Here is a 13,476-nt window from a genome sequence, read left to right as displayed (position 1 = left end):
GTGTCTGGAGCATCCAGGTTGGGGCCCAACAGGGAGTCCCCACAGTCAGCAGGGCCTCGGGGAGCAGCAGTCAGGCTGCTGTCTATTCTTCAGAGATTGACTTTACAGCTTTTATATCCTTCCGTTGCTGCAGGTCTGCTGTCCTCTAACACAGCTGTGGGTTTGAGAACAGTCCTGTCATCCTTCAGGACCCAGCCTAAGAGCAACTTCTGTGAAGTCTTCCCAGTCTTTTGGAGGCCAGATTTGGAGCTTCTGTCTGTAAAATGAATATAGGGTAGAATTTAAGAGGAGGGGTCCCGGAGCCAGGACTGCCTGGGTTCAAATCCTCAGCATAGCGCCGACTAGGTATGCCTGCCAGACAAGGAGCTTAGACTTTCTGTGGCTAAGTAGCCTCATCTATAAAATGGGACTGAACACCCCTTATAAGGGATGTTACAAAGCTCTTGGAACAGAGACTGTTATATGTAGTAAGCCCTCGATGAGTTGTTATTTACTTATTTATTCTTGGAGTATTATTATTCTTTTCTTATTACCATTATTTTTTTTATTCCCTTAGAATTTTGTACATGATCTCTAGCGTAGCACTTGTCACTTTTATCGCAATTACTTGTTTAGACCAGGAACTTCTTAAAGACATAGATACTGTTTTATTAACACTCTGAGTGTCATCCATTCATTGCTCAAAAATGTTTTTGTGACACCCCAAGTCCAGCAAACCGTTGCCACCCCTGACTGAATAGGTACGACTTGAAGGCAGAGCTGCAGTGGCACATACCTTTTTATTTCCACTGGAGCAGAAAGAGTTTATGGCTGGAACTGTAATCCTTGCTCTCCATCTAGATTATACATATCTACCACTTGGTGACCCTCTGGAATTTCCCAAGCCCTGTGTTTATTTAGCACCTAATTGCTCAGGGTGCTGTACAAGGTCATCTCTGAAAATTACTTGATGTTGCTCTGCTTCTCTCTGGGTGGTAGAACCCTAGAGGAACCCGCAAACGTGGCCATATCCACACAGAGCCAGTCAGCAGCAGAGGAAAACGAGTAAACTGCTAAATGACTGCATCATTAGGACTTTATGTCCTATTTCTGATATTAGAATGAAAGGCCAGACTCCAGCCACAATGTCACCTGCTTTCCTTTCTCCACCCAGGCAGAGCTCGCAGCGCTTCCTCTGGGTTCTGGCCGTATCTGTATCTGGGCTGTATCTGCCGTGCTTCTCTCCCACAGCGCTCAGTTACGGAGTATTCGCCATGTGGTTTACCTTCCTTTTTCTCTCTTTGCGACATAGTTGCCCACCTCCACCCCTACCCCGACCTGGCAAGTAGGGTAGGCCTCACGAGGCTTTCATTAAGACTTCGTTGATACTGGTACTTTCTATAGCCCAGACCCCATTCCAAGTAGTCTCAGTTACCCTAAAAACTTAGCAAGACAGCTGTTATCATTACCCATTTTACAGACATGGAAAGTGAGACTTATTGAGAGGAAGTGGCAAGGCTGTGCTCCAGAAGTAGTTCTTTCTAGCACCGACTCTTCAAGTGCTGACCACAGTGCCGTGCCTCCTCGTCTGTGTAAGTAGACTCTCAAAAGGCCGGCCAGTGTGGAGGACTCTTCCTCCTCTCACTGCTGAACTCCAAGAGGCTAGGGTTGGCCAGCACGCTCACATGCACCTCTTCCCAGCCCCCTCTTCACTCTGCTTAAAAGGTGATTCCAGGGCTGCCTCTGCCAAGATGCTTGCGTTGATCCCAAGTAGGTGAGGAGGGAAATTGGGGACATAGTTCCTTTAGGTTCCACCTCACACATGGATCTTTCTATTTGTCTGGTTTTGGCTATTCAGTATATTGTGGCAGTACCTAGCAACTGGACAGTCTTAAGCATGTGGATCCCTGTATCTCCCTACAGGCTGGGTGCCTCCATGCAACTGGGGGCTACAGACCCCCTAAACGGCTGCTTTCTAAGTCCCTCTGTGGGCGGAGAAATGAATTACCCTAGTGGGAGGGGAAGGCTAATCCTTTATTTGTTTAGTTCTCAAAAAACTTGAACAGCAGGTTTAACTTAGATCTGTGCCATTTTAATGCAAATTTTATACAGGTATGGTTATGGCACTCCTTTTTGTTTTATATGCCAGATGGCAAAAAAAATTTGTCCTAAGAATGCCTGTGGTGTGACTGTCTGTGAGCCCCCTTCCCGCTGTCCCTTGAGGCTGTATCTCACTCAGACAGCATTCTTCCCCTCTTCTCTTGTCCCCTCTTCACATGAAGTCAGAATCACCCAGCACATTGCAGACATGATTCTCAAGACTCACTGGGGGGGCGCCTGAGTGGCTTCGTTGGTTGGGCGTCTGCCTTTCGCTCAGGTCATGATCCCAGGGTCCTGGGATCGAGTCCCGTGTTGGGCTCCCTGCTCCTTGGGGAGTCTACTTCTCCCCCTCCTTCTGCCCCTCCCTTGCTTGTGTGTTTGCTTTCTCTGTCAAGTAAGTAAGTAAATAAATAAATTCTTTAAAAATAAATAAATAAAACTTTAAAAAAACAAACAAACCTCATTGGAAGGCACTGATTAGAAATACAGGAGGTGGGTCTTAATCCAGACTTAGGGAAACGGAATCTTCGCAGGAGGGGCTGGGGACTTTTTTTTTTTTTTTAATTTATCTATTTCTTTTATTTTTTATTTTTTTTTAAATATTTTTATTTATTTATTTGACAGAGATCACAAGTAGGCAGAGAGGCAGGCAGAGAGAGAAGGAGGGGAAGCAGGCTCCCTGCTGAGCAGAGAGCCTGATGCGGGGCTTGATCCCCGGACTCTGGGATCATGACCTGAGCTGAAGGCAGAGGCTTTAACCCACTGAGCCACCCAGGTGCCCCTATCTATTTCTTTTAGAGAGAGTGCAGGAGGACAGGAAGAGGGAGAGAGAGAATCCTGAAGCAGACTCCCTAATTAGCAGGGAATCTAACATGGGGCTCCATCCCGGGACCCAGAGATCACGCACTGAACCAAAACTAAGCGTCAGCTGCTTAATTGCTGAGCCACCCACACGCCCCAGGAATTTGTATTTTTACAAGTTCCTCTGGTGATTCTCAAAAATTGGGTGTTTGGAAAATGTTGCTTTAGTGTAGCAAACACTGGTTGACTACCAGTGGTGAGAACGGTAAGAGCGTAGTCTGTCAGTGGGCAGTGACAGAGATGTGGAATAACAAATTCAGTTAGGTGGGCTAACTAAAGTCCTTTGGTCTAGTCTTGCCCTCTGCCTAAGGGATACACTGATATCTGGAGCAGTTCCTGCAGCTTTTAATGCCCAGTGATCTTATGGACTACATTACCCCCTTCAGGCAGGCCAGGAGCCGTTTTTCTGGTCACTTTTGAGGTCTGGCTGTCCAGTTTCAGTAAACTTGGTTCCATAAATTTCTTTCCCTGGGCCTTTCAGCTCTTGCTAACGTAAAGCCCTCTCTTTCTCCCATTTCCCGTTTTCCACCCAAGTACACACGTCTCTGATTTGTTCTCTCACTGCCTCCACCTTACTAATTCATTCAGTCACTCATTCAACAAGGGTCTATTGTACCAGACTGTGGGCGGGCTACAGAGATGAACACGACACAGTCCCTGCCCTCAAGTGCGGGGTGTAGTGGGGACACAGATGTGGACACAAACACAGTACCGGTGATGTGCCAAGTGCTGTCCTGGTGTGTGCAGAGTTGAAGGGGTACCAAGAAGTGATGAAGGGGTGGCCGGTGTCACAGAGGAGGTGCCTTTTGAGCAGGGTCTTGTGGTCATAGAAAAGGGGGAGGGCATTTTAAAGGCTCATCACCATAGTCTTCACATTCTCATTGCAGTTCATCTTCTAGGTCTCCTTAGGTGGTTTTGCTTTTTTATGGGTCTAATGGAGCTGATTGTCTTGGCTGAATTGGACTCCATTGGTTGACTTTTTTCAAAACCCGAGATGGTTAGTAGTTGATTCATGTCCAGGATAGCAAGTCTACCAGTCTGTCCCACGATTAGTTACGGACAGTGAACAATTGAGACGCTAAACCCTGAAGTAAGCTTAAAAAGGCCTTTCACTTTATCAGATATGTTCTGAGCCGACAGAAGTGGTCTTTTTGCCCTTCGGGGAGTGGGGTGTGTGTGTACAGTGGAAGTGGGGAAGGTTTTGAGTGGCAAACAGGACAGGAGAATGCTCCATTGTTTCTTTATGCAATAAGAGACTTGATTTCCTCTTTTTAAGAGGGGTTTTAACCCTTTTTTAAGAGGGGTTTCCTTGGTAGGCTACCACATCTCTGTTAGTCGTGTGTATTATTGGAGATTACCTAAACTCTTCAGTTTCCTAATTCGACAAGGTTTGATTTCTTTTTCCAAAAAAATGCACGATGGGTTTCTCTTCTTTCACTAAAGAAGCTGAGATGAAGGGCCACTGTGATTCAGTTTATGCAGTCTAGTAAGTAGTTGTGATTGTAGTTTTAAATATTGTTTCTTGAAATAATGGATGTTCTTTATAGAAAAATGAGAAAATACAGATAGCAAAAAGGAAAAGAAGCTAAAATGAATCTATAACCTTGCAAGCCATAGCTAGCCACTGTTAATATTTTGGTGTATAAAACTCCAGATTTTCTCTGTGCATATGTGTGTGTGTGTAAAAGTAGTTATTCCAGAAATTGAATATACTATGTAAACTGTTTAGTATCTTGCGTTTTTCCCTGTTTTATATAGGTATTTATAAATCTGTGTGTGTGTGTGTGTGTATATGTATATATATGTATGTATACATGCATATATATACATATACACATATTGTGACCATCTTACTGTTTACAAATACATATCTATAGAACCATTCTTTCTTAATTGAAAGAAATCTTTATTTTTGAGATTATACAAATCATCTAGTCTTTCTAAAATCAGACTCTGTTCAAGTATATAAAACAAGTGAAACCCCTCATAATTCCATTTCCCAAGGGTATACATTAATTTAATGTTTATATACATTATATTCCAGACTATTTTCTATACCTAAACATACCTATTTCTTTTTTTTTTTTTTTTACAAAATTAGATCTGTAATACTTACTGTTCTGCAACTTGCCTTTTACCCTTTGTATATTTTAGACATCTTCCTGTGCCAGTATATTTGGAATACCAGCCTATTATTAGGTTGACCCAGGGTTTCTTATCCTTAACACTTTTGCCATTTTGGCCTGGATAGTTCTTCATCATGTCCGGTGCATGTCCGGAGACTTAGCGGCATCCCTGGCCTCTGTCCCTGAGATGCCAGTAGTACCCCTTCTTCTCTTTGTGACAAAAATATCTCCAGACGTTGTCAGGTGTCCCGTTGGGAACAAAATCACTCCCAGTTGAAAGCCATTGACATAGATGGTCTATAATGTAAGTATCTAAACCCCTTCCAGTTTTTTTATTTCAAAGAATAGGTCGGGCAATATTCTTGTTTGATTTTTGTGCACCATTGTGAATATTGTCATTGAATAAATTCCTAAAAATGCAGCTGCTGAATCAAAATTTTGTTAGAAATTACCAAATGACTTCAAAGAGATTGTATCAGTTTATTTTTCAGCTATATCCTCATGATTTCAAAATCCTCTCTCTTTCCTGAGTTCTAGATCCACATATCCAGCTGTTGGATGACATGTCCTTTTGTGTGTCTCATGGGCTTTTCCTAAACTCAACTTCTTCAGCCCACTGAACTTGGATTTCTTACTGTATTTCTCTGTCATGGAATAGCACCACCGTCTGCCAGAAACCTTCTCACCCGTACCCATCTAGTCACCAGATCCTGTCCAGTGTTTCTCCCGAATGTGTCTCTTAATCCGTTCATTTCTTCCCATTCCTTCTACCACTGTCTTTAATTCAGGCTACTGCTAACTTGCCCAGATTACTGTAGTAGCTGGGGTAACAGGTAGTCTGTCTGGCCTCTATTCTTGGTCCCATTCTCCTCAGGAAGAGAGAACTAACTTGCTGAACTCCATAGTCTTATTAGAGGGTGCCTTCCCTACTTAAGCCCCTCAATGAGCACTGCTACCTCCCCACTGTCTACTCCATCAGTCCCCTGCTGAGGCTAACAGCAACTGACAATCACCGCTCTTGGTTTCAAGTCTCTGTGTTGTAAATTTTAGTATATAAATTGCTTTTTATGCTAGATTTTGACTTTAAAATTGCTTTTTATGCTAGATTTTGACTTTAAAATAAAGTTTTCTCTGAATTAAAAAAATATTCTTTTTTTAGAAAACAATGCTCTATCATATCAACTCACAACATATATTTATCCCTCCAGCTTTGAATTACTCATTTTCCCTTGAATGCACTTTTGTTCTCCTGTGTTTCCTGTTTCTTTTCACCCTGCTTTCTGCCCATTCATTTGCTACCTTTTCTTTAGTACCTAGCATAGTTCTTGGCACTTCCACCACATTTTTTTCCTCTGTTTATCAGCTCATTCTTGTTGCATTTGTTGCATGTGTACTTGTCCTTTGTGTATACTTTTTTAGAAATTTAACCTTGTAAGACATCCAGGTACATAAATAATACAAACCAGTGAACCAAGGGGAGAGAATATGGGAATTCCAGCCCTGGTTCAAGCATAGGTACTAGGCTGCAGAAAGGCCTATGGGTATCCCACCCCAGTGCTTGAACGTTGACTTCTCCCCTGAACTAGATTTATGATTTTACGTGGTTCCATATAGCAATATAGCTGAGTACCTCCTGTATCAGTTGCATTCATGTGGTCAGACTGAAACTTCGGAGAGACCATTTGTCTGCCAGCCTTGCAGCATTCCTTTTGGTCTGTCGTAAATACCAGGGAAACGGGGGGTGCCTAGGAACTCGGGAATCTCTGACATGGTATGCGGCATATTGCTCTGCTAGACTGGTGTGGAGACAAGCCCTCCAATTTTCCACAAGAAGTCAGCTCCAAGACTGTGGGAAATCACACATAGCAAAATCCTTGGCAAAGAACTATACATTTTTTTCCCTCTACTCTCTATGTGGTAATTCTATAACGCTCTGTAATTAATTTTATTTTTACAGTGAACAACCACAGAATAAGAATAATGCATAACCTATTTCTGTTTCTTGCTATTTTAGGGGACATCACACAGAAGGGATACGAAAAGAAAAGGTCAAAACTCCTGTCTCCCTACATCCCGCAGACACAAGGTAGGCAATGAGAAGTGGTTTAAACCTTTTCAGTATTTTTACCCCAAAGAATGCTATCTTAACAGAAGATCTGTCTTTTGTTGGTTCCTGTTTTTTCCCTCCCTTCCTCACCAGGAGGGAGAGAAAAACGGAAGGAAAGAAAGGAGGAAATGAATCTTAATTGAACATCTGCTGTGTGCTAGGCACTTTTAAAATACCTAAGTCATCAAATCATTTACACAGAGCTTGGGTGGTAGCGTGTATGTGCATAGCTGACATGATTCAATGGCAGAAAATTCCAGGTCATGGAAAAACTGCGTATTGCTTATGCCTGAGCACAAACTGGTGGAGAGAAGCAAGGGCAGCAAAGATAAGAAGGAAGGACAGATTAAGTATTGCAGGGAAGCTCAAGGATTGCAGTACCTGAGGATTTGGGGGTAAGAACCCTAATAAACTTCTCTGTTGATTCCCTTATTCCTTCTGCAAAGAGATGGTAGGTTCTTGATATGTCAGAAAGTCCTGAGTCATGGTGTGCTTAATTCCAGAGAGCTTGCTGTAACCTTTGCCTATAGGCAAGGCTGTCTGTCTCTAAGTCATCATATTTTTTTAAAGTTACTCAGATTTGAGGATTTCCTTTGATAATCTATTTCTGCTTTAATCACTTCTACTATAAAGAATTTTTTCTTTATTTCTAATTTCTCCTTTGCAGTCAAAGTCCCATTTCCTCAAGCCTCTTCTTTGTGGAGCTAATTGCTTTTATTTCTGGGTTATAAATACCTTGAGGACTTGGTATTCCCCACTGTTCTAATATTAAGCCTTGCACAGGGTATATGGTCTGTAAATACTGAATGAATAATAGAATAAGAAAATGAATAGTGGTGACATATCAATATATTTCACTGAGGTCCTCATTTTATTTTCTACATTATTCTTGGAAATTCCTCCCTACAAAAACTAGTAGGTCAGTGCAGTGACAGCCAATTTAAAATATCTTAATGAACAGATAGATGTCAAAAGGACTTGAGAAAGAAGAGGTAGAAATTGGGCCAGTGACAACTAATGAAAAGCCAGCATTTGCTGAGCAAGGCATGAGAGAGAAGAGGAGTACTCTGGCTGCTTAAATGTGGATCTGGCTCATGTCTCTGTAGGGTCAGAGATTTACTTTAGTGACTTTGTGCAAAAGCAGTTGGATCCTGAGACAATAACTTAATAAGAAATAAGACCAAGAAATAGGACTCAATATAAAAAAGGACTATGGTGTGTTAATCTTTAGTCAGGCTACATAGATGCCAAATCATGTTAAAAAATCAGTTATCGGGCACCCAGGTGACTTAGTCGGGTTAAGTGTCTTCTGCCTTCGGCTCAGGTCACAGTCCCTGGATCCTGGGATCGAGCCCCACATCACGCTCCCTGCTCAACTGGTAGTCTGTTTGTCCCTCTTCATCTGCACCTCCTCCATTTTCATGCTCTCTCTTTCTCAAATAAAATATAAAAAAAAAAAAAGGGGTTCAACAAAATCAAAAGCTTATTCTTCCTCTCATCTCATGCTCTCTGTGTCTCTCAAATAAATAAAATATTTTTTTAAAAAAAGGTTTTATTTATTTGAGAAAGAGAGCATGAGATGAGAGGAAGGGCAGAGCCAGAGGGAGAAGCAGACTCTCCCCTGCCTCAGAGAGCCTGATGCAGGGCTCCATCCCAGGAGCCTGAGATCATGACCTTAGCTGAAGCCAGATGCTTAACTGACTGAACCTCCCAGGCACCCAATTAAATAAAATCTTAAAACAAAAACAAAAACAGTTTATCAGTTAACTATGAGAAACCATTGAGACTTACTCAAGTCTATGTGATCAGCCCATTCTTGCCCCTGGATAGGCCTACAAGGGGAGCCAAATCACAAACGGAAATTTGTTCACTGAGTACAAATCAGACGTTTAACTGCGGTAGGCCAAGAGAAGGGATTATAGCCTTCTCACAGTAGGAAGGGTCTTGCAGATGACCTCATGGGGGAGAATAGGAGCCATTTAAGAGTAGCTCCTTCACCTTCCTGCTACCAAACTTGAGACTTGCCACATCCATGCCCATCATGTTTACGTCCTTCCTTCTGGTTAAAAAGGTAATCTGTTTCCCTTATCCAAGGCCAGTCATTCCACCTGTGCTTTGGATCCTGTTCCCTCTTCACTTTTCAGAAACTTTATATTATCATCCAAAGGCAGGACAGTGGAAGTAGGCCAGCCCTGGTAGAGGCAGTAAGGGGTGCAGTATCTGTAACAATTAAAAAAGCAGTAATAGGAGGCGCCTGAGTGGCTCAGTCAATTAAGCGTCTGCCTTCTGCTCAGGTCATGATCCCAGAGTTCTGGGATGGAGCCCCACATCAGGCTCCCTGCTCATCCCTCTCCCTCCACCACTCCCCCTGCTTGTGCATGCAGTCTCTCTCCCTGCCAAATAAATAAAATCTGGAAAAAACCCAAAAAAACAATAATAAAGCCAACAAAAAGTTGGCCTGCTTTTATTATCCTAGCTAGCAATTCCAAAGACTGTAAATACGACGGTCCCCCTGCTGACGCAGGCAGCTGCCCCGTCCCTTAAATGTGCCATTGCTGTTGCTGTCAGTTCCCGTCTCTCTTGTACGCTCGCTCTTTCCCTTTCACCCAGATTCTTACCTCAGCAGTCCATCATGCTTGTTAACTGCTCTGTTAAAAAAAATCCTCCCTTGTCAGCCTCTTCCATCTTAACTCTGTCTGCTTCCCCTTTATGATCAAACTGCTCTAAGCCGTCTCTATTTTGTTAACTCCCACTCACTTCTCAGCCAGTTCCAGTCCCTTCAAGAACTGTTTTAAGTGACATCACAGAAGTTGCCACTCTAACCTCTTGAAACACTCCTTTTGAAACTCTCTCTTCGTTCTCTTACTCTCCTCCTTCTGTTGTCTCCTAGTCATCCTTGCAGGCTCGTTCTCCTCTGTTAAGTGTTGGGAGTTCTCAAGGCAAGGCCCCAAGCCCTCTTGATGTCTCACTCTATAGCAGTAACTCACACGTGGCAGCCTACATCGCAGTCACTGGAGGTCTTGTTGGTATACAAATTGAAGGACCTCATTCTCAGGGTTTCTGATTCAAGAAGTCCAGGGAGGGGACTGGGAATTTGTGTTTCTATTAAACCTCCAGGTGAAGTTGAGGTTGCTGATCCAGACACCACACTTTGAGAACCAGTGCTGTATCGCCCTACAGCATTTCAGCCATACCTGTGGCTTTAATTATCGTTTAGAAACAGCTAACTCCAAAATATGTATCTTCACCTCAAATCTGTCCTAAGCTCCTGACTCGTAGATCCAACTGCGCACTTAAGATTTTTATTTACATAACTTAAAGGAGCCTCCTTTTCAACATATCTATTAAATCAATGACTTCCATACACCGTCCCCACCACCACTGCCAACATGTACACATGCAAAACAAAAAATAAAAACAAAATCCAGCTATAATGACATGAGCCTGCTCTTGTGTTTTTCTTCTAGTTTTCTCCTTCTGAGTAAATTGAACCCTCATCTGAAAACCCAACGAATATAGAGTCTTAAAAATCATCCGCAGCATGTCCTCCTTTCCCCATCTCTTGTCTTTAACCAAGTTCTGTCAGTTTTCTGTTTCTTCATTTTTGGCAAGTTTAATTTTTTTCTAGGAATTCATCTATTTTGTATACATTTCAAATTTACGAAGTTACTCGCAATGTTCCCTTTCCTTTTAAAGCCTCTGCTTGTTTACATTGTCTACTTGTAACTCTTTTTTTCTCTTGATGACCTTCTCAGAAGTTTGTCTTATCAAAGAATAAGCTTTTGGGGCGCCTGAGTGGCTCAGTGGGTTGAGGCCTCTGCCTTTGGCTCGGGTCATGATCCCAGGGTCCTGGGATCGAGCCCCGAGTCGGGGCTATCTGCTCAGCAGGGAGCCTGTTTCCCTTCCTCTCTCTGCCTGCCTCTCTGCCTACTTGTGATCTCTGTCTGTCAAATAAATAAATAAAATCTTTTAAAAAAGGGGGGGGTTCAACAAAATCAAAATCTTATTTTTTTTTTAAAGATTTTATTTATTATTTGACAGACAGAGATCACAAGTAGGCAGAGAGGCAGGCAGAGAGAGAGAGGTGGAGGCAGGCTCCCTGCGGAGCAGAGAGCCCGATGTGGGGCTTGATCCCAGGACCCTGGGTCATGAGACCTGAGCTGAAGGCAGAGGCTTAACCCACTGAGCCACCCAGGCACCCCCCCCCCTTTTTTAAAGATTTATTTATTTGAGAGAGAGAGAGAGAGAGCATAGGGCATAGGAGGGAGGGGGCAGGGGGAGAGGGAGAGAGAGTCTCAGGCAAACTCTGTGCTCAGCATGGAGCTGGATATGGGGCTTGACCGGGGGCTTGTCTTATGATCCTGAGCTGATTCTGATCTGAAACCAGAGTCCAGTGCCCAACCATCTACACCAGCCAGGCACCCCATTTGTTGAACCCCCCCTTTTTTTAAGATTTTATTTATTATTTGACAGAGAGAGATATCACAACTAGGCAGAGAGGCAGGCAGAGAGAGATGGGGAAGCAGGCTCTCTGCTCAGCAGGGAGCTGGATCCCAGGACCCTGAGATCATGACCTGAGTCGAAGGTAGAGGCTCAACCCACCGAGCCACCCAGGTGCCCCTGATCCTTTTTAAGTATGTCTTTATTTTCTGGTTTATTATTTTCAGCTTCTATGTGTATTTCCTTCCTTAAACTCTTTGTTTAGTCTTTTGTATTCTTTCTAGATTTCCTGAGTTGGATGCTTAGATTTTCTTCTGCCTTCCTTCTTGAGATCAGTGTTCCTTAATTTCACTGTGATCAGAAAACATGTCTGACAAAATCAAGTCTTTGTTATTTATTAAGATGTGGCTAGGATTTGGTAAATTTCTCTAACTCCATCTGTTTGTGTTTATTTCTTGATTGGATGATTTTGGCCCATTAATTCAAAGTAGTTAATTGTGTTTTTCAGATCTTTCTATTCTTGGTAACATCTTGACTATTTGATCTATTATTTCTAATAGAAATACATTAAAAAAATCTGTACTGTGACCATGTGTTATCAGTTTCCTTGTAGTTCTGTCAAGTTTTATTTTATATGTTTCAAAGTAATATTACTAGGAATAAGACAAGGATGCCCATTCCTACCAATTTTATTCATCGTAATACTGGAAGTCCTAGCCACAGCAGTTAGACAACATAAAGAAATAAAAGGAGGGGCACCTGGGTGGCTCAGTTGGTTGGGCGTCTGCCTTCAGCTCGGGTCATGATCCTGGGGTTCTGGGGTCGGGCCCCACATCGGGCTCCCTGCTCAACCTGGAGCCTGCTTCTCCCTCTCCCTCTGCCTGCCACTCTGTCTACTTGTACACTCTCTCTCTGTTAAATAAAGAAATAAAATCTTCAAAAAAAAAAAAAAAGAAAGAAAAGTAATAAAAGGAATCCAAATTGGTAAGGAAGAAGTAAAACTCACTGCTCACAGATGACATGATACTATAGAAAACCCTCAAGACTCCACCAAAAAACTACTAGAACTGATAAATGAGTAGGATACAAAATCAGTGTATATAAATCTGTTGCATTTCTATACACTAATAATGGAGCAGCAGAAAGTGAAATTAGGAATCCCATTTTTTTTTTTAAGATTTTATTTATTTATTTGCCGGACAGAGATCACAAGAAGGCAGAGAGGCAGGCAGAGAGAGAGGAAGAAGCAGGCTCTCTGCTGAGCAGAGAGCCCAATGTGGGCCTTGATCTCAGGACCCTTGGATCATGACCTGAGCCGAAGGCAGAGGCTTTAACCCACTGAGCCACCCAGGCGCCCCAGGAATCCCATTTATAAGTGCACTAAAACCAATAAATATCTAGGAATAAACTTAACCAAAGAGGTAAAAGTACTCTGAAAACTATAAAACTGATGAAAGAAATTCAATATGATACAAAGAAATGGAAAGATACTCCATTCTTATGGGCCAGAAGAACAAATTTTGTTAAAACAATCTACAGATTCAATGCAACCCCAATTAAAAATACCAACAGCATTTTTTACAGCACTAGAAAACAGTCCCAGAATTTGTTTGGAACCACAGAAGACCTTGATTAGCCAAAGCAGTCTTGAAAAAGAGAAACTGTGGAAGTATCACAGTTCAGATTTCAAGTTATATTACAAAGCGGTAGTAATTAAGACAGTATGGTACTGGCATAAAAATAGACACATAGATCAAAGGAATGGAATAGAAAACCCAGAAATAAACCCTCAATTATATGGTCAATTAATCTTCAACACACGAGAACTGAAAATATGATTTGAAAAGATCTTCTTTGGAAAAA

At 42.3% G+C, this 13,476-nt stretch overlaps 1 protein-coding gene across 3 annotated transcripts in view; it reads left to right on the top strand.

The window, feature by feature from the left end:
- Positions 1-13,476, top strand: part of DIP2B (disco interacting protein 2 homolog B) — a 234,832-nt gene that overhangs the window by 106,805 nt on the left and 114,551 nt on the right. For all 3 annotated transcript variants that reach the window (XM_047740190.1, XM_047740189.1, XM_047740192.1), the window contains exon 2: positions 7,081-7,152. In XM_047740190.1, the coding sequence (XP_047596146.1) occupies positions 7,081-7,152 (72 nt within the window). The remainder of the gene's footprint in view (positions 1-7,080; positions 7,153-13,476) is intronic.

Source organism: Lutra lutra, chromosome 8 (genome assembly GCF_902655055.1).
Source record: "Lutra lutra chromosome 8, mLutLut1.2, whole genome shotgun sequence".
Taxonomy (NCBI): Eukaryota; Metazoa; Chordata; class Mammalia; order Carnivora; family Mustelidae; genus Lutra; species Lutra lutra.
This window is presented reverse-complemented; position numbering and strand designations above follow the sequence as displayed.